This window comes from Oreochromis niloticus, linkage group LG15 (genome assembly GCF_001858045.2).
Source record: "Oreochromis niloticus isolate F11D_XX linkage group LG15, O_niloticus_UMD_NMBU, whole genome shotgun sequence".
NCBI lineage: Eukaryota > Metazoa > Chordata > Actinopteri > Cichliformes > Cichlidae > Oreochromis > Oreochromis niloticus.
Window position 1 is genome coordinate 6,900,926 of NC_031980.2, and position 22,953 is coordinate 6,923,878.

The following is a 22,953-nucleotide window of genomic DNA, read 5'->3' on the forward strand; positions in this document are numbered from 1 at the left end:
TATAAGTTTGACATACAAAATTTCTTTAGCATGAATTACTGTAACACTGCAACCTTTCATCAGTATTCTTCTAGTGCATTGATACAGGAATGATTTTAGAGGTACATAAAATAAGTCATCTTGGCATTGGAAGGATGATTGCTGACAAAAAGTTCTCCTGCAGTAGTCTGACTCTTTGGGTGGACCATTTGTGTCTAGACAACAATAAAAGGTTATAAATGAATCCAGACAGCTGTTCAGAAAGCCTGAGGGAGCATACAAGATTGCATTTCTTCTGCTTCTAAGCGCAAGACTAACAGAGTTACTCTAGGAAAGGCCCCTTTTACTTAACCATACACCCACACACAAAGGGCCCCTGGATGGCCTGAAAAAAGAAAGGATTCACAGATGGATGAACCAAATATCAGTGGAAGTGGAAGAACAATGGTGATCTTTATTCAGGAGTTCTAGCAAATATAATCAGAGTGATGAAATCAAAAAAATAATAAATAAAAAAGTAAAAGCTGAAAGTAAACTTTTAAAAGATTACAAATGTACTTCTCAGGGAGGCTCCATGCTGAAAGACTTTAGCCTGTATAAAATAATTTGAAGCACACACAGTTACTTTGTAACAGGTACAGTTCATACTTGAGACGTTTACATAGCAGGAGATGTTGCAAAAGTAAAACTATCCAATAGTATATAAACCAGTGAAGCATTACAACCACCTGAACCCAGGAAGGAAATGAAATTATTAATATTTACATCAATAAAAATGATTAAAGTAATTCTAACTGATTTCTATCTGTTAATCATCTGTTTCATTTGCATATGTGGGAAATATTATATTAATCATATACTAGTATATTATGTTGTAGCTAAGTTACTTGACTTTGTGTCATGTAATGGCGTGTGTGAAGTTGTGCCCAAATGCAGGATGTAAAGGCAAAGGTAAAATGAGAAGATTAGAGATGGGATGTGTGACACTGAGGGTCTGAAGCCTGTTTCACTTTATTAAAGGAGAATTTAAAGCAGAGGTTTCTGTGAAGTCTCTGTGATGGGACTTTAAACTGAAAGAGAAGTGTAATGATGGAGAACATGAATGGAAGAAAACAATCCTATGCTTTGGGACACTTCCATGTTTTGTCACACATAAAGGTAGGTGTTTTAATAATATAATATATATTATGATGTTGCTAAATGTCTCCCTTTAAATAAATGAATGTTGTGCTATACAATTGTAAAGTTGTTTCTGATAAATGTGGCTGTTCAACCAACTAATCATTAAAATCAAAGCCTGTAACATACCTTTAGTTTAGTTATTTTCATATTATTTTGAATGTTTCAATATTGTGTTTCACCATATTTTAAACTTTAGCTTCAGTATCTTGTATGAATATAATAATAGCACCTCCTTTATGATGCAGCATCTTTACAGAAGTTTCTTCCTGTTAAAAGGGAGTTTTTCTTTCCTACTGTCACCAAGCACTTGCTAATACTGGTTGTCTGTTGATGTTTTCTCTGTATTATTGTAGGATTTTACAATATAAAGTGCCTTGAGGTGAGGTATGTAAATAAAACTGAACTGAACTGATGGCATGATTTATAGACTTGTAGTGTCAGTGCAGTACCCTCTCTGCCCTTCTTCTTGTTAATTTCTAAGTCTTTCTGTTGTTAAGAATGGAGAAAGATGGTCAATTCTGGTGATGGAGGAGCTCCAGAACAAACATTTATTCATTTTTTTCATTAATTGTTGTTTCCTCCTCTGTTAAGTTTCAATGCAGTTTTATTTATATGTCACCAAATCACAGGAACAGTTTACCCAAAGCACTTTATACTGTATACTACACTTTATAACTGGTTTGCGGTGAAAAAAATGACATTAACTCAGAGTCTACACAAGCCTCTAAAATTGAGAAAGAAGAAAATTAAAAATATGCAGAAGCTGCTTTGATTGTCATGAGCTCACTGAATGGTGAGTATCAGCTGTTGTCACTGTCATAGATATGTATTAGTGATGTACGATGCAACTGATTTCCATTCCGATCTGATAGCAAGTCAAATTCAGGCTGTATGGATGATACTGATCTGATACCAGTACATGAAGTACAACAACTTGTGTTTGGAAAAGCAAAAGTAGTGTATTTCAAACTATAACTTTTCTAATGAATACAAGACATGGGAATTCTTGTTCTTCTTATTTAATTATCATAGAAAAACTTAAAAAAATAAATTTTAAAATATTCAATTACCAATCAAAAGCAAATGTGACTGAATGAAAATAATAATACAGCTGAGAAACATTTTTTTAGATTTTATAGATCCATGTTATTTTAAAGCTATCTTATCTACAAAATATTTTGCGTTGTATTTTGGGATATTTCAAGCCTACAGCAGTTGTTTTACTGAGAGTGTCCTGTATATTTTAAAGATACCTAGACTATATAAAATCCACTTTTAATGCTCTACAATTTAAAAAAAAAAAAAAAAAAGGAAATCTGTGGTTTTAAGGATGCGGGAAATTCCCATCATTTAAACACAGACACAAAAACCTAAACCTAGACGCAAGTCAATTTCCAAAATTCAACAACAGTGCTACATATTGCCAGCAGCTCCACATTTTGAGTGAGCACACATGAGCAGTGATGCATTTATACAGTCAAAATTAGGATATCATTATGACAGGCGGAAGAAGAAGTAGTTCCTACCAATCATTTAGACAATGCAGATAATATAGATGCAGATAATATAGATACTTTCCACTGTGTTCCTGTTAATCATAAACTACAAATTTGCCCCAATTTACTATGGGGATTTCTAGAGTGGATCTAGATTATTTCATAAATCTCTGGTATTAGAATTGATATTTCAGTATCAATCCACACACCAATAGTAGTAGCGGCCCTTAGTTGCTTAGTTGTCTCAGCAGGCTTCTTTGGGGTAGCTGGATGTAGTTTGCGTCTCATCTGCAGGGGAGGGGTGGTACAGCGGGTTCAGGGGGCATTGCCAGGGGAGGCCGGTTGGTACAACTGGCAGCCATCAGCTAATCCAGTCTCTTGCTATTTACACAATAGGACACTAAGATGGAGTTATGCAGAGAGAGGGGACGATGCTGACAGCACAGTTAACCAGATGTTGCTGTGCCAGCAGTGGAAAGTGCAAAAAGTAGTGTAAATAAAGAAATGTGCATTGAACCAAGGACAAGCTGTGTCCACAGAGCCTGTGTTGGGGAATTCATGTAGCTGCAGACATGCTACATAGGTCCTCTGGCTAACAACTAATCTAAAGCCCAATCTGAAGTATGATCATAAGAGTTATGACAGTCGATAAGAGTCAGTTAATGGGCTTCTAGCCTTCATAGGAGGTGATATGAGTTAAGGAAAAATTCTATGTAATCAGATGTCATTTAATAGGTACCTTGATTTTTTCGAATGCTGTTTGAATTCTCTGGTTGAGAACCAGCTCAACGAGTAAGTCCATTATCTGACCAATCGCAACAGCTTGCTGTGACAAATAGAGATTACCACACCCTGTCTGTAACAGACAGACAGGGTGTCGTAATATCAATGAGGTACTGCTCCTGCAGTGACATTTCTTGACCGAGACCGATTTCTGAACGTCCTTCTTAACTGGTCACCAATTCTTTGGCCCAGAGTGGACAAATGAATAGAAGTAAATGTGTACAGGAGTGGATTCATAGTACTACTTAGAAATGTTAGTGCTCCAACAGCATTCCAGGTGTCTTCACAAAACTTCAGCAGGCTCTCATTTTTTAGGGAAATAGCTGCCACTGCCAGCACATTTATGGCTAAATATGGCATCCATAGGCCAAAAAAGGTCACAATGATGCTGGTAATCAGCCTCGTGGTCTGTTGATTGTTGAAGAAAGCTGTCCGATTCACTTGTCTGTAGAGACTGATGTATGAAAAAACTATGATAGAAAATAAAACAAAACCAACCAGTATCTCTGTCAACAACACAGCCAGTGACTGGCCCTCTGAAAAGTATTGATGTTTGCAATAAATCCAATGTTGTTGTTCTACCAGCTGTCGAACCACTAAAGCAGGAATGGACAGGATCATTGCAGACACCCAGAGCGGAACCAGCAGCTTACTTGTTCCTACCTGAGGTAAACTCCTCTGCAGGTGAACGACCTGAAGGTAACGCTGGATACTCATCACAGTCACAGTCAGCAGGCTGCCATAAACGCTGCAGTACATGAGGTATGATATGAGCTTGCAGCCTGCCAGGCTTAAGGTCCAGCTACAGACAAAATAGTAAATCCATATTGGGAGGGTAGCCAAGCACAGTAGGTCTGACAAAGCCAGGTTCAGCATCAAACTCTGGGTCAGACTGGACATGTTCTCCCAGTTTGGCTTGAGAATGATGACAGCGATGTTTCCAGCGAATCCCAGCAGGAAGCAGATGGACATCACCACCACAGGAAGTAGACTCCTGGGTTCCAAGAAGAAACTAGGTGAATATCCAGGACAGGAGGAGATGTTATAGGTAACATTGGTGGAGTTGAGTTGTGCCATGCTGCCGGCTTGCTTGCTCGGTTGTGTACTGAGCAAGTGATGATGAAGATAAATGTGCAGTCAGGTAAACAAGCTGTTGTTTTTTGATGTAGTCAAAGAGGAACTGATAACAAGGAAACTGTGAGCTATGCAAAATCCCAAAGACACCTGCCACCATGTTTTCAGAATTTTGCATAACTCTTTTCACAAAAGGAAATATGGACACGGATTAATGGGAGTTTTGAATCTCTTTATTCATTTATTTTGCTAGTAGGAATCTTTTGGATTTTCCTTTTTGGTTTTTGCATTTAGTAGGACATTTGTATGTCTTTGGTGAAATGGAAAATTTCTTTTAGTTTGAGATGGAGTGGAAAATAAAAGCAGACATATATCTTCTGTCTTGGACTATCGGAAAAGGACACAGTTTCTTGTCCTTTTTTAGCTTTGTAACTCTGGAATATCGTCAGATCTTCAGTCTTTATTGCAATTCTAACATATTACCCTAAAGCCTAAAGTTTTTGTGCTGTTGAACAACAGCGAAACGAAACAGATTTTTAAGATCTTTTTAAAATGCAATTTTAAAAAGGGGGGGGGGGGGAGTAGACGGATTATAAATTTAAAATATTTATTTCTGACATTTAAAATGGCAACTTCACTCGTCATTTTCAAATGACGTTAGTTCACGAATTAGCTATTATATTAGCAAAGGGATGTACTTTGGGATTAAGTATGGGATTAGGTTGTTTAAAAGACTTTTCTGGGTTAATTTTCCTTTGTTGGGAATAACATATCTGTAATCACTTTGTTTTTCTTTTTGATGCTGTGTTTTTGTAAATTAGTGCTAAAATCATAACTCGTAAATCATGTCATCATATTAGCTGTTTTTATCCCAAAAGTCAGCTGATATAAAAAAAAAAATCCAAACATGTAAAAATACATTGTTGACCCACAATGATATTGTGATTTTGGAAGATAATTTCACATTTCTACAACCATACAACATGAAAGTGATCACAGATGTACCTGAGAACATTTGTATATGGTGGTGTTTGCCGAAAACAGGGGACCATCATCCGTGCAGGAACCATCACCATACTGTCCATCACCGCAGAGTTCCTTACCATTCTTCATATATCCGTGTTGGACAGAGTGTAAATACTGAGGCTGAATGACCTTTGTATAAGCACGCACACTTCTTAGCAGTGCAACGCTATCAGCACATTAACAAAGCTAGGCAGCCAGTATAAGTCCTTCTAACCAGAGAGCTCCTTTCATCGCACGCCGTGGCTAATTTACATTGTTTTTTCAAAGACCAGAAGGTTGACGATACCAATTCTTGTGTTATAGACAGTGTTATAGACAGTTGCTAGCCAAAGGTGGTTTTGATTTTTCTTGCTGAGCCCAAGAATTCTCTTTGTTGATTCAACAGGGTTTTAATTGGAACCATTTCATTCTTTCCTTCCATCTCAATTAATATTTCAACCTAAGTTTATATCTTATCATTGTTAGTGGCCATTTCGATTAAAAACGGCCAATATTGGTATGGTACAAAACTCTCCACTGCACAAAATATTCAGGCTCTTGCCTGAATTATAACCCAGCCTCTTAGTCTCTGCAGTGCCAGCTTATCTGCATGCCATACAATCATTATTTAATTTTTCCTTTAACACTTTACTGCCACAGTAAATTAGCTTAATTGACTTCATTATAGGAGATGAGGCTTGGGGTGAAGAGGATGATAATGTTTTTAGGCTGATAGAGATGTATATACTGCTAAAAACAACTTGCTGCTTATTTCTGAGATGATAGCTTCACATTAGAGCTCTGAAACTTTAACCTGGATCCATTTAAACATTAAGTATTTCAGTCCCCGAGCCTAATGAAGAAGACATGGAAATCACTTTAGTTTGTCAGCAGCTTCAGTTCTTGTAGCGTAAGAGACTCTGCAACAGATTAAAATACAGCATGTATACATTTCCATAACAATGCAGCACTTCATTGGGTGGTTTTAGTAATGCACAGCTCAACAGCTTGCACATTATGTACCATTATGAAATTAACAAAGGGGAATTGACACAAGAGGATGGGACAAAAAAATGTGTCAGTGTCCTGGTTTATCAAACACACCAGTGCTGAAGTAATTTCCAGTCAGTTTAAGAACAATGCAGAGCTTTATTGAGAATTTCCAGGGAATATAACCATAGAGACTGTAAAAGAAACAAAGCAAAAAAGAAAATAGAAATTAAGTTCTCAGTTAGTTTCTATGTGGGATGCCTATGGTCTAAATGTCCTCCCATGAAGCACACACAGTTACTTTGCAACAAGTATAGTTGTTACTTAGATTGGATTTCAGAACTTTTAGAATTATGTTTGTTAAAGTAAATTAAGAGGTATCCCACGTGAACGTAATGGTGGATCCTCATTGCAGTCACAGTGAGTAGCTTGCCATAAACAATGCAGTAACCAAGGTATGTCACCAAAATGCAGGTTGCATGTTGAACCTCCAACTAGTGAGAAAAATAGAACACACTTTTATTACACCTAAAATGTTGAACACTATTTTTCACACATTAAAGTTTATGTCATAGAATTGGATATTGACCTTTTTGTGTGTGTGTGTGTTCCTGTCTAGCTATCTTTGTTAGCTATCTTTCTGCATTCTACTATACTTGTGAGAACCAACAGTCACTTGTGAGGACACACAACCTGATCCTCACAAATTTGAAGGCATTTAAAGCCATTTTTGAGGCTCAAAATGTGGTTTTAGTGTCAGGGTTACAATTGGGTTATGGTTAGATTTAGGGTTAGGGTTAGGCATTCATTTTTAATGGTTAGGGTAAGGGGCTAGGGAAACCATTATGTCAATGAAGGTCCTCACTGAGATAGCTGAAAGGGGTTTTGTGTGTGTGTGTGTGTGTGTGTGTGTGTGTGTGTGTGTGTGTGTGTGTGTGTGTGTGTGTGTGTGTGTGGGGGGGGGGGGGTTAACCCTTTCCTTTAGTAATTTGATCAGTTTACCATCATGTTACCCTATGACGGAAGAAAGGTTGACTCAGGCTAACACAACGATGGTTCAATCATCAAAAAAGATCAAAATCTCTGGAGCAGAACTAAATGAACATTGAGGTGAGACTTTTTTTTCCCAAACTGCTGACACTTCATAATCTTACCTGATATTTAACTGTAAAAGTGCAAGGTAAACCCATACCCATGTTCCTCTCTTTGAACTCTTATTTTCACAGAAAAGCTTTATTGTTCTGTGTAACAGGGAGAGTTTTGAATGTGTTGGTTTTCTTTGCAGCCAAGAGCTCTTTGGTTTTTGCATTTTTCCTGATCACGGGTATTTGCATGGCTATTTTTTGTATGTCACCTGTGTGAGCTGTTTATTGTGGACCCAAATGCAAATCACTGTAGGGAGGAGTACACTCATTAAGTGAGTATTTATTGCTAATTAATTTAAAGCTCCAGAAACACAGAGAATTCCGGAAGAGAATCCACAAAACCCCCACAAAAAAAAACAGGAAATCACCAGGAAATACACAATGTCAGGGTTATGTCACAAAGCTCCAAAAAATGACAAAACAAAAGAATAACTGGAGACTAAGACAACACACACATGCATCCCCTATGTGCCCGTAGGTCAAATTGGTTCAAAGGTTTGCTGGAACAGGGAAGGCAGTGACAGATTTAACAAGTGATGAGAGAAAAGATAAGTAGTTTCGTACATGTTTTTTGATTCAGTAACAATTTTTCACCAGATGTCCTTCCGGACGCCACCCTCCCATTAATCCAGGCTTGAGACAGGCACTAGGAGTACATTTGTGACCATCCTGAAGCTGGGTTTGTATCTCCTCCCAGAATTGGATCACATGTAAGGTGTTTCAGTCATTACACCATGTAATCACAAGCTTGGCACATAGAAAAAATGTGCTTTTATGTTTAAGGGGTATACTTTTACCTAAACCATTACCATGACTAAATATAAACATCCAAACCAAACAAAAAAAAACATGAAAGAAAAAATGTTATCTTTTGAGCAGCTTTACATATACTGATCTGAACCAACAGTCACTTAGAGCGATAAAATGCCCGTCCCCAATGTGGTTTTAGTATCAGGGTTACAATTAGGTTGTGGTTAGGTTTAGCCTAAGGGTTAGGGTTAGGCATTCATTTTTGATTGCTAGATGTGCTCACTAAGAAATAAAAACAAGTGTGTGTGTGTGTGTGTGTGTGTGTGTGTGTGTGTGTGTGTGTGTGTGTATTATTCATTTACTTATAGGAAGCAGCATTCAATTCTAAATAACTAAAAACCAAAATATTCCTCTAAATATGTTCACAAATGATACATTGATATTGCTGTCAGCCGACATTTTGAACTGCAAAAGCACAAGATAAACCCATGTCAAGTCTCTCTCTAAACAACACAATACATCTTTATTTAATAAAAGATTTTATCTTTTATACAGGAAGAAGAAAATTAAATAAGTTGGAATGATTTTTGTGTTGTTGTTGGCTTTGATTTTGCTTGGAAGCTGCTTATTGTTGACCCAGATGAAAAAACACAGGAGGCTGGAGTAAACTCAACGCGATCATTTAATGCTGATTAGTTAAAAAATTCCAGAAACACACGGGGAACTCAGGAAGGAAAGGATGGGGGAAGTAACCTCAGAGCACTCACAGGATCTTTTTCTGGGCAATTGTGTAACAACTGGCGCATTTGTAAAGACTAATAAACGTAATAATATGTAAATGTAAAAAAGAAGTGAAGAAAGAAAAGATAACTAAACATCTTTTAACTTACATTTTCTTTGTGAATTATAACTACAAACTATATTATCATCATTAGTATTAGTATTAGTATTAGTATTATGAAAATAAACTACTTATTCCTTCTTAGTTAACTCGTGATTTTTGGACAGGCTGCTGTCAGCATTGGCAGGGTCAGTGGTTGGCTAGGTTTATTCTGCAAAGCTAATTGATTTGGTTTTGGAAATTTAAGATCTACTTGTATGCGTTAGATGTCTGAAGTATGGGATGCAATAGGGGATGATAACAGTTAAAGATGATTATAATGATGATTTAAGCAAGATTAAAAACTATGGAGATTATACTATAACTTATGGTAAAATTATACGTATGTCACTTAATACTAGGTACTTTGTTTTGAATGTTCACCTGATTCCATGTCAACAAACATTGCATTCTATACAAACATGTTGTTTTGCAGCTCTGGGTGAGGACCAGCTGTAATCAGCACACAGCTGATGTGAGAAAAGATGTCATCATGAAACCTTCTATTACCTACAGTTTGCTGTGTCAAACACAGAGTACCACAGCACCTTCATCACTGAGCAGTTTCTGCAGTGATATCTGATAACTCAGGCAGATTTTTGGGGAATTCTGAACTTCTCCATTAAATATTTAGCACTTTTTTGGCAAAGAGTGAACAAATGATTAGAAGTAAAGGCATACAGGAGTGGATTCACAGCACTGTTTACAAATGTTACAGAGGCGAAAGCATTCCAGGTGTCCTCACAAAACTTCATCACGAGATTGTTATGTAGGGAAACAGCTGCTATCTCCACAATATTCATGGCACGATATGGCACCCACAGGACAAAAACAGTCACAACGATGCTGGTAATCAGTCTGGTGGTCTGTGGATTGTTGAAAAAGGCTGCCTGATTCACCTTTCTGTAGAGACTGATGTATCAAAAAGCTATGACAAAAAATGCCACAAATCCTACCAGGAACCCTGTCAACACCACAGCAATCCTCTGGCCCTCAGAGGAGTAGTGAGGTTTGCAGCGTATCCAGTGCTGATCTTTGTGCAGCTTTCGGACCACTAAAGCAGGGACGGACAGGATCATTGAAACCAGCCACAGTGGAATCAACAGTTGCCTTGCTTCAACTTCATGTAACCTCCTCTCAAAGTGCACCACCTGAAAGTAACGCTGGATGCTCATTGCAGTCACAGTCAGCAGGCTACCATAAACACTGCAGTAGCCAAGGTATGTTACCAGCTTGCAAGCCTCAACGCCGAAGGTCCAACTATCGAGAAAAGAGTATGTCCACAGTGGAATGGTAAGCATGCAGAGCAGGTCTGACACAGCCAGGTTCAGCATCAAACTCTGGCTCAGACTGGACATGTTCTCCCAGTTTGGCTTGAGAATGATGACAGCGATGTTTCCAAGGAATCCCAGCAGGAAGCACACGGACAGCACCACCGCAGGAATCAGACTTCTGGAGTCCAAAGAGGTTCGAGATGAATTTCCAGCAGTGGAGCTGTCGTTATAAGTAACCATGGTGGAGCCGAGTTGTGGTATGTTGCAATCTTACTGACTGTCACTGAACAAGTGACGATGATAAATGTGGTGAGCAAGCTATTCTCCTTTGATAAATCAAAGAGGAACTAATAACAGAGAAACCGTGATGCTGGTGCAAACATTTGCCATTTAAATTAGGTGTGGATCATGACGAGCTTGTGTAATGAATGAACCCTTGTTGCATGTAGCAGTAAGGCTGGCTGTGAAATAAAGCAACAAGAGTTAAAAAACCAAAAACAAAACAGGTTAGATCTGCTCTGGCCTTGTGTGTGTGGTAATAATAACATGCTCATGACTGGACACACCTAAAAAGGCCAATTAACATGAATTTGAAGTTCACAGTTTAACTGCAAAAGCAGCAGATAACCCCATACTTAAAGTTGTTATATGCCAGATTGGGATGTAGATGAGTACCTGCATACAGCCTGCCCTTGCATCCCCCCCCCCTTGAGCTCAAATGATGGAACAAGTCGGGAAGATAAGCAGGTTTTCAAGGAATCAGTGAGACACTCTGCAGGAGTTCACCACAATATCTTATCTCAGACTCCTGCTTTATCAAAAACGATCCATTCTCAACTGCGGTGCCTCTCTCTACAGGCTGCTTTGGAGCCCATAACTCCAAAGGATAAGCTAACATCAGCACACTACCTGTGGAGTGCCAAAATATCCACACAAATGATGGATTTTTGCATTCACATGCAGGAAGACCCCCTGAATGTCCTGGTTAACCAAACACATCATTGCTGTAGTCAGTTCCGAATGTGAAAGCTGGACAGAGCATTGGGGAAAAGACGAGGAGGGTGAGATGGACATGAGTGGAAGGTTTGAAGAATTGCTTTAACATAAATGAAGTTCTCAGGGAGTTAATTTCTGTGCTGGAGCATTGTTTGTAGTACTGGGCTAATAAGCTCATTTCACAGAAGAAGAAGAATAAAACACAGAAATTGTTATTGCCGGAAAACAGAAAGAGGTGCCAGTTTATTAGACACATGTGCACTCATACATCTCATATGTCCTTGAAAAATCAGGCTTTTCCTCATTACAGATGTAGAATGGAGTCTGTCCCACACTATAGCACCTGTTGCAAATTACTGCATCAGTGAGATGGGAATTTATAGGAATTTAGCGATACCATTATCAATGTCACTTATTGAGATGATTACTTATCGATTCTCACTGGGTTCTCATTGGCTCCATTGATGTCACGACGGGGTGCGCCGGTGTGTTTTTTAAGACAGGACCCAAAAGCAGATGTGGACAAGGAGTTGCAGGTTTAAACAAAAGCGATCCTTTATTTGGATGATGGCAGGAGTTAAACATGGAACCCTAAGCAAACTAAAAAAAAACACCAAGAAACAAACACTATGAAGCTCTATGACTAAGACTATAACAATGGCAATGACTACGACAATGGTGGGGATAACAGACGACCTGGGCCCTGTTTCAGGAAGCCGGTTTAGTGCAAACTCTGAGTAAGTATACCCTGAGTTAACGAAAACTCTGGGTTTTCGGTTTCACAAAGCGAGTTTAGATTAATTCTGAGTGAGTTACTATGACGACACACTCCGTGAAGCTAACCTGCCCCCTAGCAGGTTTACTTCAACTAAACCTGACCTTCTCCGCCTCTTTGTCGGAAACCTGACTGTAGGAAGTGTCAGACATGGCGTGCCCCTTCCTTGAAGAGCCAGTAGATGTTGAAGCCCAAATCCTCCGCAGAGCTCTCCGCCGGGAGAGAGTGATTAGAGCGCGTTTGGACATTTTATCATTTCCTGATGATTTTCTGTGTGAACGTTACTGTTTTTCAGCACAATCTATAATTTATTTGAATAACATCCTTAGGCCTTATATTGCTCATGTGACACATCGCGGACATTCTCTCAGTTCTGTACATATTATTTGTATTGCACTTCGTTTCTTTGCAAACGGGAGCTTTCTGTATAATATTGGTGACGCTGAGCACGTTTCCAAGGCTACCGTCTGTCGGGCAGTCAGGAATGTTACAGTTGCACTGAAACGTCTCCTGTACTCGTTTGTGGTGTTCCCCGGTCACAGACCCACACGATTTATCAAAGAGGGATTCCACAAAATTGCAGGTATCAGGATGAACAAAACTTAATTCATGATGTGGTGATACTTGAACTACTACTTAGATTTTACATTTATTTTCAGGGTTCCCAGGCGTGATTGGCTGTATAGATGGCACTCACATTCCAATCATTGCTCCTTCAGTAAATGAAGGAGACTATGTGAACAGGAAGTCTTTCCACAGCATTAATGTACAGGTACATAGTTCCCTGTAGCATTTCAAACTAACAAATTATTTCATTATAGTAATGGAGTATAGTAATTTACCTCTTATGTAGGCACTTGTGTCTTGCGGGGTTATTGACTCAGAGGATTTCCCCGCAGAGATGCCTTCAGCCACAGGGCGCCCACTGTTTTGGCTGAGGGCCAACTGCTCAGCCTCTGTGAGTGGTGGTGGTGGAGGACCCCCACCTGTTTTTCGGGCCTCCGCTTTTTTTCTGTTGGCTATAACGGGTCACATTTCAGCATACAGAGTAAGCAAATATGTACTTGTAATGTGCTCAGATAATTTCAATAAGTGCTTACAGAAAGAAAATTAATGTAGCCTCTAACTGCAATTGATTTACATAGGACAAACAGACCAAGCACTATGGCTCATAATACAATTACACCTTACCTGTTTGGACTATATTTTTATATTTCATTTTTACTTGCTGCCAGGAACGTTTGGGGCCTGTTGGGTTGCACCTGCGCTCACATCATATCACAAAATAAAATGTATAAACTAAAAAATAAAATGAAATATAATAAAATAACGTGTTAAATGGGTGGAAATCCCTAGATCAATGTTTAAATTAACACTCACGCATTGACTCTGTCGGCTATGTTTTGCCATGCATGCTCCCTTTCTTTTGCAGCTGAGGCTGTGTTACTTTTTTTCCGCAAAATCTGCATGTTATCGGCATATGCTGCCATCAGAATTTCAGCCTCAAGCGCTGTAAATTACATTGACCGCACCTTCTTTCCCTCCATCTCCATGGTGACTCGCTTAATCTGTGCTCCACTAATCAGGGCTTTATGCGCGCGCTTAACTTGGGGTTAAAGCAACTCCGGGTTGATTGAACTAATTGTTATCAGCCTTTCTGAAACCGAATATTCCGAGTTGGACAGTTCGGGGTTACTCAACCCTGAGTATCATTTTTAACTCTGGGTTTTCTAAACCGGCTTTCTGAAACAGGGCCCTGACAATGACATTCAGAAAACAGAGGACTTAAATACACACATGAGGTGATCAGGGGAAGTGGAGACACATGAGGAAACAGCTGACTAGGATAAACATAATGATGCACAGGAAAGAGTAAAACTAACCACATGAACACAGAACAGAAGACCCTTTTCAAAATAAAACAGGAAACATGCAGACTTAGACATGACAACACAAGCTTAACACACATGACAAACTAGATGTTACTCCCCTCGAGTCTTAATAAAGCTCAACTTGTTCTTTGCTTTTAAACTGACATTTATTTCGGACAGGAGGATTCTTCGACATGCCTTAACATGTAATGATGTCCAACCACAGCCGATACAATGCCGTCAGAACTAAAAGGAAATACAAACTTAAATGAATAATCTTAATAAAGTCCTTAAGCATTATATAAACCAAAACATTCCAACAAAACGATCAATAAAATACACATTACACTTCACACGGCGGTAATTGCAGTGAAATATCATGCAATACTAGCGTATTTACATACAATGATAATAAACAAAAGAAAACATTTACCTCATTGGCCTCACTCAAAGGGAATAAAAACTTTAATCCTTACGTCGTGGGGTAGTCCAAAAAAGGCACTCTTTTATTTATCTTACTGTAGACGTGCAAACCTCGTGGCTCGTCTCTTAATTAGCTTGCTGAGTGTGACAGCCAAAAAATACCTTCTTAGCAACAACAGACGGAACTATAAAAAAGGTTCCTATCTAATTGCACAGTTAGCACAAATAACACATTTAAACATATAAATCTAATCAACAAACGTGAATTACTATTTATTTATTATTTCTTAATATTTCAACTACTAATTGTTTCAACATCAAATCCAATAAAATGAACTTAAATGCGAGAGTTGCCTATGACGGCAGCTACACTAGACAAGGAACCAAGCACAGAAACCAACGAGACAGATGATAAATAATCCCTAACCTAAACCTCACTAACCCCTAAATAAGAACAACACACAAACTTATAACCAAACTAACATGAAAACTTCAAAAATTACAAAATAAAACACAAAATGCTGGGTCAGAGACCCAGCCTGTGACAATGGATAATTTAAGTTCAGCTTTTTAATCATGTAAATAAGACCTTCAACTCAGTGTGTTTCTTTTTTTTCTGTTTTTTTTTTTTGTTTATACAAAGCATAAAGGTTTTTTAAAAAAAGTGTTATCTTCATTTTAGATGTCAAAAAGTATTTGCAGCTCCCAGGTTGCTGACCCCTGCCAATTTGGGGGAATTCAGATCTTTTCCATTACACATTTAGCATTTTTTGGCAAAGAGTGAAAAAACGATTAAAAGTAAAGGCATACAGGAGTGGATTCACGGCACTGTTTACAAATGGTATAGAGGCAAAAGTGCCAAAGTTGTCCTCACAAAACCTCAGCAGGGGCTTGTTATTTAGGGAAACAGCTGCTATCTCTACAATATTCATGGCATAATATGGCATACGTAGAACACAAACAGTCACAACAATGCTGATAATCAGTCTGGTGGTCTGTGGATTGTTGAAAAAGGCTGCCCGATTCACTTTTCTGTAGAGACCGATGTATGAAAAAGCTATGACAAAAAATGCCACAAATCCTACCAGGAATCCTGTGAACACCACAGCAATCCTCTGGACCTCAGAGGAGTAGTGAGGTTTGCAGTGTATCCAGTGCTTATCGTCGTCCACATTTTGAACCACTAAAGCAGGGATGGACAGGATCATTGAAACCAGCCACAGTGGAACCAACAGCTGCCATGCTTCAACTTCATGTAACCTCCTCTCAAAGTGCACCACCTGAAGGTAACGCTGGATGCTCATTGCAGTCACCGTGAAACAGCTGCCTCTAGCAGTGCAGTAAATAAGATATGTTACCAGCTTGCAGGAAACCAGACCTAAAGTCCAGGGAGAGAGTCCAAAGGTAATAAGCAGTGGAATGGTAAGCATGCAGAGCAGGTCTGACACAGCCAGATTCAGCATCAAACTCTGGCTCAGACTAGACATGTTCTCCCAGTTTGGCTTGAGAATGATGACAGCGATATTTCCAGCAAATCCCAGCAGGAAGCAGATGGACAGCATTGCTACAGGAACCACACCGCTGGGGTCCAAAGAGGTCCCAGGTGTAGAAGATGAAGAGATGTTACAGTTAGCCATGGTGGAACTAAATTCTGCCATGCTGCAAGTTTGCTGGCAATGTTGTACACAGAGCAACTAATGTGCAGTTGGGTGAATAAGTTATGAAACTGTCATGCTGATGCAAACATTTGCCCGTATGGTTTCAGGATTTTTCCATTGCTCGTCCTGTAAATATTTTGCATTCATTTCTATGCAAAAATGTATGGTGTTTACAGAATGAACCATGAAAATTCTTGGAAATATTCTATTTATAGAAATATATGGGAAATAAACAGGAAACCTCCACAGTGAGAACACAATGCAAGAACACCTGGAAGCATAACTCTTACATCTGTAAAAGCTCAGCACTCAGATCATAAAAGATTGGGGCAGAAACTAAATGAACTTTAAGGTGAGATTATTTTACAACTGATGTTCACACCAGAACATGTGCTAAATACATTTTAATACATTTTAATGGCAAATGTGCAATGCCCATTTGCCATTAAAATGATGTGTGGATAATGAGGATCTTGTGTAATGAATTAACTATTGTTGCATTTTAACTGGCACGCATAAATATGAGCATGCACTACTGAGTGCCCGTAAATTGTAAGATTAATTTTAAAACTTTTTTTATTTGCTTTTGAGACCCTACCTCTCTGAGCTGCCACAACCTAATGCTACACACCCTCCTGTTCTCTCAGGTCAGCTGCTCCTGAGCGTACCTAAAACTAAGTGTAAGCTTAGAGGTGAGTGTGCCTTAACTTTTGCAGCTCCTAAAATGTTGAATGATTTGCACAATTGATGGGCATCTTCTCTGTCTGTTTCTATATCTCCATGGTCCAGGATGACACAACAAACATCCAATGTACCGCATCCTCAGTGAATACCTCATGCAGCAGAAACCCAAGAAGGAAGAGGAGGAGCCATTATGGAAGGACAGGCCCCTGCACAGTATGTACCAGCATATAGAGGAAGTGGCTCACATCCAGAAATCCTACTAGTGGCTGGACAAAGATCAAGTGAAAGACAGCAAAGAGGCTCTAATCATGGCAGCACAGGAACAAGCTCTAAGTACAAGATCCATAGAGGCTGGGGTCTATCACACCAGGCAGTACCCCAGATGGGTAAGAAGGGATTTTTTGGGGGGGGAATGTATACATATGCAAAACATACAATGTTCACAAGTGCTCAATATGTCCCCCTGCGACAGATAGCTAACAATCATATTAGATTCATTATATGAATCTAATAATATGATAGCACAACTTATATTTGCTTTTGCAAGCATGACTACAGTCACTACAGCCTCTGTTGTTGTTGTTGTTGTGCAATATCGCATTTAGATTTTCAAGGCTACTGCTACCTACCAGCAACCATGTGAAACTCATGAATCCCCTCTTTCTAACAATATGTGCTTCAATTGTTAATTGTGAATAGCCACCTTTTATTTTTTTTAGTTTCCTTTTTCATTATTTTGGGTGGTGCTCATGTCACAAACACTTTTTTTATTGTTAAATATAAATAGTGCTGATAGAAACCAAAGCAGGCATAAGTGATGAGCTGAGGTCACTGAGATCAACGGATGTGTCTTTTATTGCATCTCATTTGGACTCACATGCAGGTGGGGTTGAGGGAGGGAGGATGATGCCATCCATGTAACAAAAAACAAAAGGAATCCTTCATTTTTGATATTCATCCACATTCTTCTTGTTTTTGGGTGCCATTTTTATTTTTCCTTCAACACTTTGTTAATGCCACAATGGATTAAGATACAGTCACTTTTTGAAATAATACACAGAACATCCAGCTTATACTCGAGTGCTTTACAGTGAGCCCATTATCCTTAAGCAGCACATGAACAAATGTACCGACTGCTGCTCTATCACAAATCGCCCAAAAACAACTGAGGCCAATCACAAACACTTCCTCGTGTCTTTGTTTCCACCTTAACTTGGACTCATCGTACGTAGAGACAAAACAAGGAATGGAGCTCTTTCAGAGTGCCTCCCAGATTCACCTGTGTTGCACATCATGATGCAGTACCACTCCACACCAGCAAAGGGCGACACAGCACACACTCTGAGCAACATTTCCACTCAATACTGCCTTTGTTACAGCTTCAGAGGTATGTACAAAGTGGGAAACTTTTAAGTCTACTTGCATTTTTATCCAACCATATAATTTAATGTAACTAAAAATATATGATACACTTTTTCACTTAAAATAAAGAAAATATGTATAATCTGTCATTTAAAATAGTCTAAAATGCATATGTCAATTTTTGCATGTTTCATACAATCCCTAAAAAAAGATAATGTGAAAATGAAACGAAACACTGTTTAATGTCCTTAGTGATAAGCCCAGATTTGCATTGCAAGTGGTGTTTAAGTACATTTTGATAAGGAGCTTTTGTCCAAAAAACTTGAAGTAGACAGGTAGGATGGATGGCCATCAGATATATATATGGGTACAACCAAGTCTTTAATGACAATAAACAGTATTAGTCTGAACAACAGGGATAGAGGAGTGGGAGTTGGCCAGTGAAGTTACACCGAACACAGTCCACATTGAACAACACAGTCTTCGTCTGGGAGATGCGCAAAGAAACCAACATATATCCACCATTCCAAGTCAGCTGATACGCCAAAATCCAGAATGAATCTAAATACACATTTACTGATTTTTTTGTTAATTTTTCTGTAGTATATTAAGTAAATGTTAACACTGAATAACACACACACCCACACACACATAAACGGAATTCTCTTTTCTGTATCTAGGGTTCACATTCACAGTTGTGCTACAACATTAGATAAAGAGGGCAGGTTGCTTTCAGGGGTCGCGGCTGGTAGGGGGGGGGGGCAAAGATCGAAGAGTTGATGGCTGGCTGGCTGAAGGGGCAGAGAAAAAGGGGGGGGGGGTGCAGACATCCACATCCACAGAGCTCCAGACACGATGACAAACCTACAGAGAGAAAAAGGAACATGGTCTTGTTTTAGCTTTCTGTCAGAGGAATGTGTTAGCGGACACAGCATAATACTATTAACACAAGTCCCACATGGTCACAGTGGTTTAGCTTACATTATATAACAATATTTGAATCAATATTTGGCCCAGCTGTGGCCCACAGCTGCAGTTTTTCATTGGCCACATTTGGACTTCACTTGACGGTGCCAACTCAAGGTGAATCTTGTTGTTGCAACTTTATATCAGCCATATTTCAGGGGCTACATCTTACTCACATAGCATTTGCCAGTGTTGTAACTGAGCAGCATCCCAGATTATGTATCTGCTATCTGGAGTCCTACTGTTTTCTCTTCTTCCTGCTGATAACGTCACACATTTGGTTTCTTTACCTTATCAGTACTGTTGTGGATCCCAACCCAAAGCAGCTTTTAGGCACATTTTGTTTTGTAAATGCTGATCACTTAAAATCTGTGAAGTCTACTTTCAGAAAAGATCTTGATATTTGCCAGTGACTTCTGTCTGTTTACAAAAAAAAAAAAACCCTCAGAGAAACCACCCTTAATTTTACCTTCAGGTCTGGGAACCACTTTTCTAGCATCAAATTGAACTCGCATGTGGTTATTGTTTAATGCTCAGATTCTGCTCCTTATGTTTTGCTATTCCATGACAAATGAGATATTTTAGTTTAGGAATTGCACAACAGGTTTACAACAAGCAACAAGCATGTCTACATCTGAAGCAGAATAACTGATGGTAGTAGTGCTGTAGATTACTGTTATGCTGAAACCCCAGCCTGTTCTACAGAGAAAAACTGTCAGAATATTATCCGTAATAAGAGCAATCGGCAGTTTCAGCATACTATCAGTAAAGATGTGTACCTTGGGGGTTTCTGGATCAGTCAGTCTACATGAAGTCCTTAATATTGAGGTCATCCAGAGCATTCCTGGGTGGTGGAGGCTTCCTGGGGCTCTGGGCCATTCCAGGAGACATCTGTAAAACACCTTATTTTAGCACTCATATTCTTTCTTTTGTCATTGTAACCAGTGCAAAAATTAATATTTTCCATTGTAAAAAAAAAAGTGTGTTACCGGTGCTCCTGGGGTCACCCCAGCGGCTGGGAAGCCTGGTCTCGCCATTGGCATCATGGGAGCTCCAGCAACTGGTGCTCCGGCCTGATGGAATGGAAAAGAGTCAATAAAACTAGATGTCTGTTATTTTATGGGTGTGTGAGGGCCACCCAAAGGGGGTGATTGTCCATTAGTTATCCAGTAATGTCCTGCCTGGACATTACTGGACTGGACTGGAGGTCTTACCATGGTGAAGCTAGGGTGAATCCCCATAAAAGGACTGACACCCATGGGTATGGTCTAAAGGTGTGGAGGAGAGGGGATGGAGAGGAGGAGGTGGGATGTTACTGTACTACATTTCAGATGAAAATATGGCAAAATGAACACAGAAAACAAAAATTTAAGGTAAAAAAAAAAAAAGGACAGACACACCGAATGCTGGACAAAACAAGCTGGCACACAAGAAACGAGGACACGCCACAACAGAAAGCCCAACTTCATCTTCAGTTTTTGTTCTCTATTTGCATATGAACAAGGGTTCAGAGAGCAGTGAAGCTTGTTTCATGTAGCCTTCAGATGGAAGCGTCAAACAAACTGCAATGTCCAGGTTTGCCTCAACTCAATCAGGTTTCAAAGAAAACTCAAAAATTAATAGCTGTTTCCAAGCAACAGCTTCTTAATGCAGTACTATCACTTCCCCCTTCATCACTCTCCAGTAAATATTCCAGAAACACACATTAGGCTGAATTAAATTTATGCCCTGTTTCCTGGCTTTATGGTACACCTGGAACCTGGAGAGCTGGGCCATATTGAAAAGAAAGAGGATAAATCTCCAAAACATAAGCATTTGTTATTAATTGTTTGTTTTTTTCCTGTTTCTTTTCCATATGGGAGATGAAGGTGACACTTGTGACGGCTGCTACAGGTTTGCCCTATCTGTCGCTGGCATGCGGCTCCACTCCATGCTTTAAGACACAGACAACATTTACCATGGGAGCACCCCAACTTGGGGGAGCTACCTGAGGGGCCGCTGGAGTTCCCATTGTGAGATCTTGGAAGGAAAGAAAGAGAGAAAAAAGGTACTGCAAAAAAAATCTGTCGCATCATTTGTAACTTGTAATTTACTGCAGTGATTTTTAAGTTACAAGACAGACAGCCAGTTAAAGCAGATGTTTGCCATTTTGGTAGATGAGTTTCTTTGCTTTCTTTTAACAGAGGTGGGAAGATTAATAAGTTGGCTTATCTTTAAAACAAGCACTCTTAAAGTTCACAAGAATGATTTACTTTCATAAATAATTTAAGTGTAAGAAAACATATTTGTGGTTTATAGGGGAGTTAGAGCTACTGCTGCTATTTTTACTTGACTTTTTTTTGTGAACTAAATGTTAGATGGAGTCACACACTCAAAAAATGACTCTTTGCCCTCATAAACTTTACAACAATTTTGAATAAAATGCAGCTGAAATGTATAAAATCAAAAGGTTTATTTATTCAAATAATTAATCATTAAGAAAAGTATGCTTGAATATAAAATTAATGTATCCATCCTTTTACTCCCACCAGTTATGGCAGATGGCTGCCACTCTGTGAGTTTGGTGCTATCAGAGGTTTCTTCCTGTTAAAAGGGAGTTTTTCCTTCCCACTGTCGCCAACCACTCGTTCATAGGTGGTCATCTGATTATTGGTGCTTTCTCTGTAATATTATAGAGTCTTTACCATAAAATAAAATAAAGCAACTTGAGGTGACTGTTGATGTGATTTGGTGCTATAGAAATATAATTAATTTGATCTGAATATAGAATAAATGTAATGAATGTATGCCACTCAAAAAAATTTCACTTGACCAAATTCCCTAATGTTTTACATTGTACTTCTGCAACAAAATTATAAGTATTCAAATTACTTAGTATTTATATATAATATATATATATATATATATATATATATATATATATATATATATATATATATATATTGAGGGCATAAACAGGTTTGGCTCTGTTAAATATAAAAGAAAATGTGCCTGCCAGCACATCTAAAGTTCCCAAAACTGGTTTTCTCTTTTGTTTAATATGTAAAGAAGTGACTCTCAAGTCTTTTACAATTTATTTATGATAAATAAATAAAGCAAACCTTGCAATTTAAGAATCTCTGCTGGAGAACAAGCAAGCATATTTCTCAAAATGTTAATTTACTGCATTACATAGTCCAGAAATCTAGAAATCTAAAACTCTACTTACTACTTGCCATGTTAGCCATAGAGGTGTCAACATCCCCAGCCTGGGGAGTCACCGTGGGCTTCATTACATCCCCTAGGCCATCAAATACTACAGCAGGGTGGAGGTGCAGCAAGGAAGGGAGAGGATGGACAGGGAGGGAGATATTAGTATCCTTCACTACAAGCAATTCTCACACTCTACTACAACTCAGGAGCAGGCCTTCTTATTACTTGGGCTATTACCATAACAACCAACAGATGTCTCCATGACAACAGAGAAAAGAGAGCATTGAAATGTAACCTACTGAGGAAGAGTTGGTTAATTTAAAATACCACATATGGTTTCTTTATAGAAAATCCTAAATCTTAGTGAATTTGAATCATGTGAAATAGAATATAACGTAAAACCATCGAATATATGACTCAGGAGACATCTGTTATGATCATTTACAGTAAGAAAAAAGAACTTTAAAA

At 38.8% G+C, this 22,953-nt stretch overlaps 3 protein-coding genes across 25 annotated transcripts in view; all 3 read right to left on the reverse strand.

Annotated features, from left to right (window-relative positions):
• Positions 1 to 2,277: 2,277 nt before the first annotated feature.
• On the reverse strand, positions 2,278 to 4,944 carry LOC109194783 (leukotriene B4 receptor 1-like). The gene has a single exon (XM_019345596.2). It carries the CDS (start codon positions 4,515 to 4,517, stop codon positions 3,543 to 3,545), a length of 975 nt encoding a protein of 324 aa, XP_019201141.1. The 5' UTR covers positions 4,518 to 4,944; the 3' UTR covers positions 2,278 to 3,542.
• Positions 4,945 to 11,026: 6,082 nt separating this feature from the next.
• Positions 11,027 to 17,373, reverse strand: LOC102076004 (leukotriene B4 receptor 1). Of its 4 annotated transcripts, XM_025898860.1 has the most exons (4): positions 14,634 to 17,373; positions 13,710 to 14,446; positions 13,521 to 13,591; positions 12,735 to 13,348 (listed from the first exon to the last, which is right to left on the reverse strand). In XM_025898860.1, the coding sequence occupies exon 1, from the start codon at positions 16,279 to 16,281 to the stop codon at positions 15,376 to 15,378; it is 906 nt and encodes a 301-aa protein (XP_025754645.1). In that variant the 5' UTR covers positions 16,282 to 17,373; the 3' UTR covers positions 12,735 to 13,348; positions 13,521 to 13,591; positions 13,710 to 14,446; positions 14,634 to 15,375. The 4 variants fall into 4 exon arrangements, with proteins under 4 accessions (XP_025754648.1, XP_025754645.1, XP_025754646.1 ...); XM_025898863.1 differs by lacking the exons at positions 12,735 to 13,348; positions 13,521 to 13,591 and adding an exon at positions 11,027 to 12,154 and having other exon boundaries at positions 14,366 to 14,446; XM_025898861.1 differs by lacking the exon at positions 13,521 to 13,591 and having other exon boundaries at positions 14,366 to 14,446.
• A 424-nt stretch (positions 17,374 to 17,797) lies between these two features.
• The window catches only part of snap91b (synaptosome associated protein 91b), a 28,835-nt gene continuing 23,679 nt past the window's right edge, over positions 17,798 to 22,953 (reverse strand). For 16 of the 20 annotated variants that reach the window (XM_025898843.1, XM_025898841.1, XM_025898842.1 and 13 more), the window contains 5 exons: positions 22,502 to 22,588; positions 21,251 to 21,312; positions 20,283 to 20,366; positions 20,073 to 20,184; positions 17,798 to 19,191 (listed from right to left, as the gene is read on the reverse strand). In XM_025898843.1, the coding sequence (XP_025754628.1) occupies positions 20,098 to 20,184; positions 20,283 to 20,366; positions 21,251 to 21,312; positions 22,502 to 22,588 (320 nt within the window). In that variant the 3' untranslated portion in view covers positions 17,798 to 19,191; positions 20,073 to 20,097. The remainder of the gene's footprint in view (positions 19,192 to 20,072; positions 20,185 to 20,282; positions 20,367 to 21,250; positions 21,313 to 22,501; positions 22,589 to 22,953) is intronic. The other 4 variants (XM_025898844.1, XM_025898857.1, XM_005449619.4 and 1 more) reach the window with 3 other exon arrangements.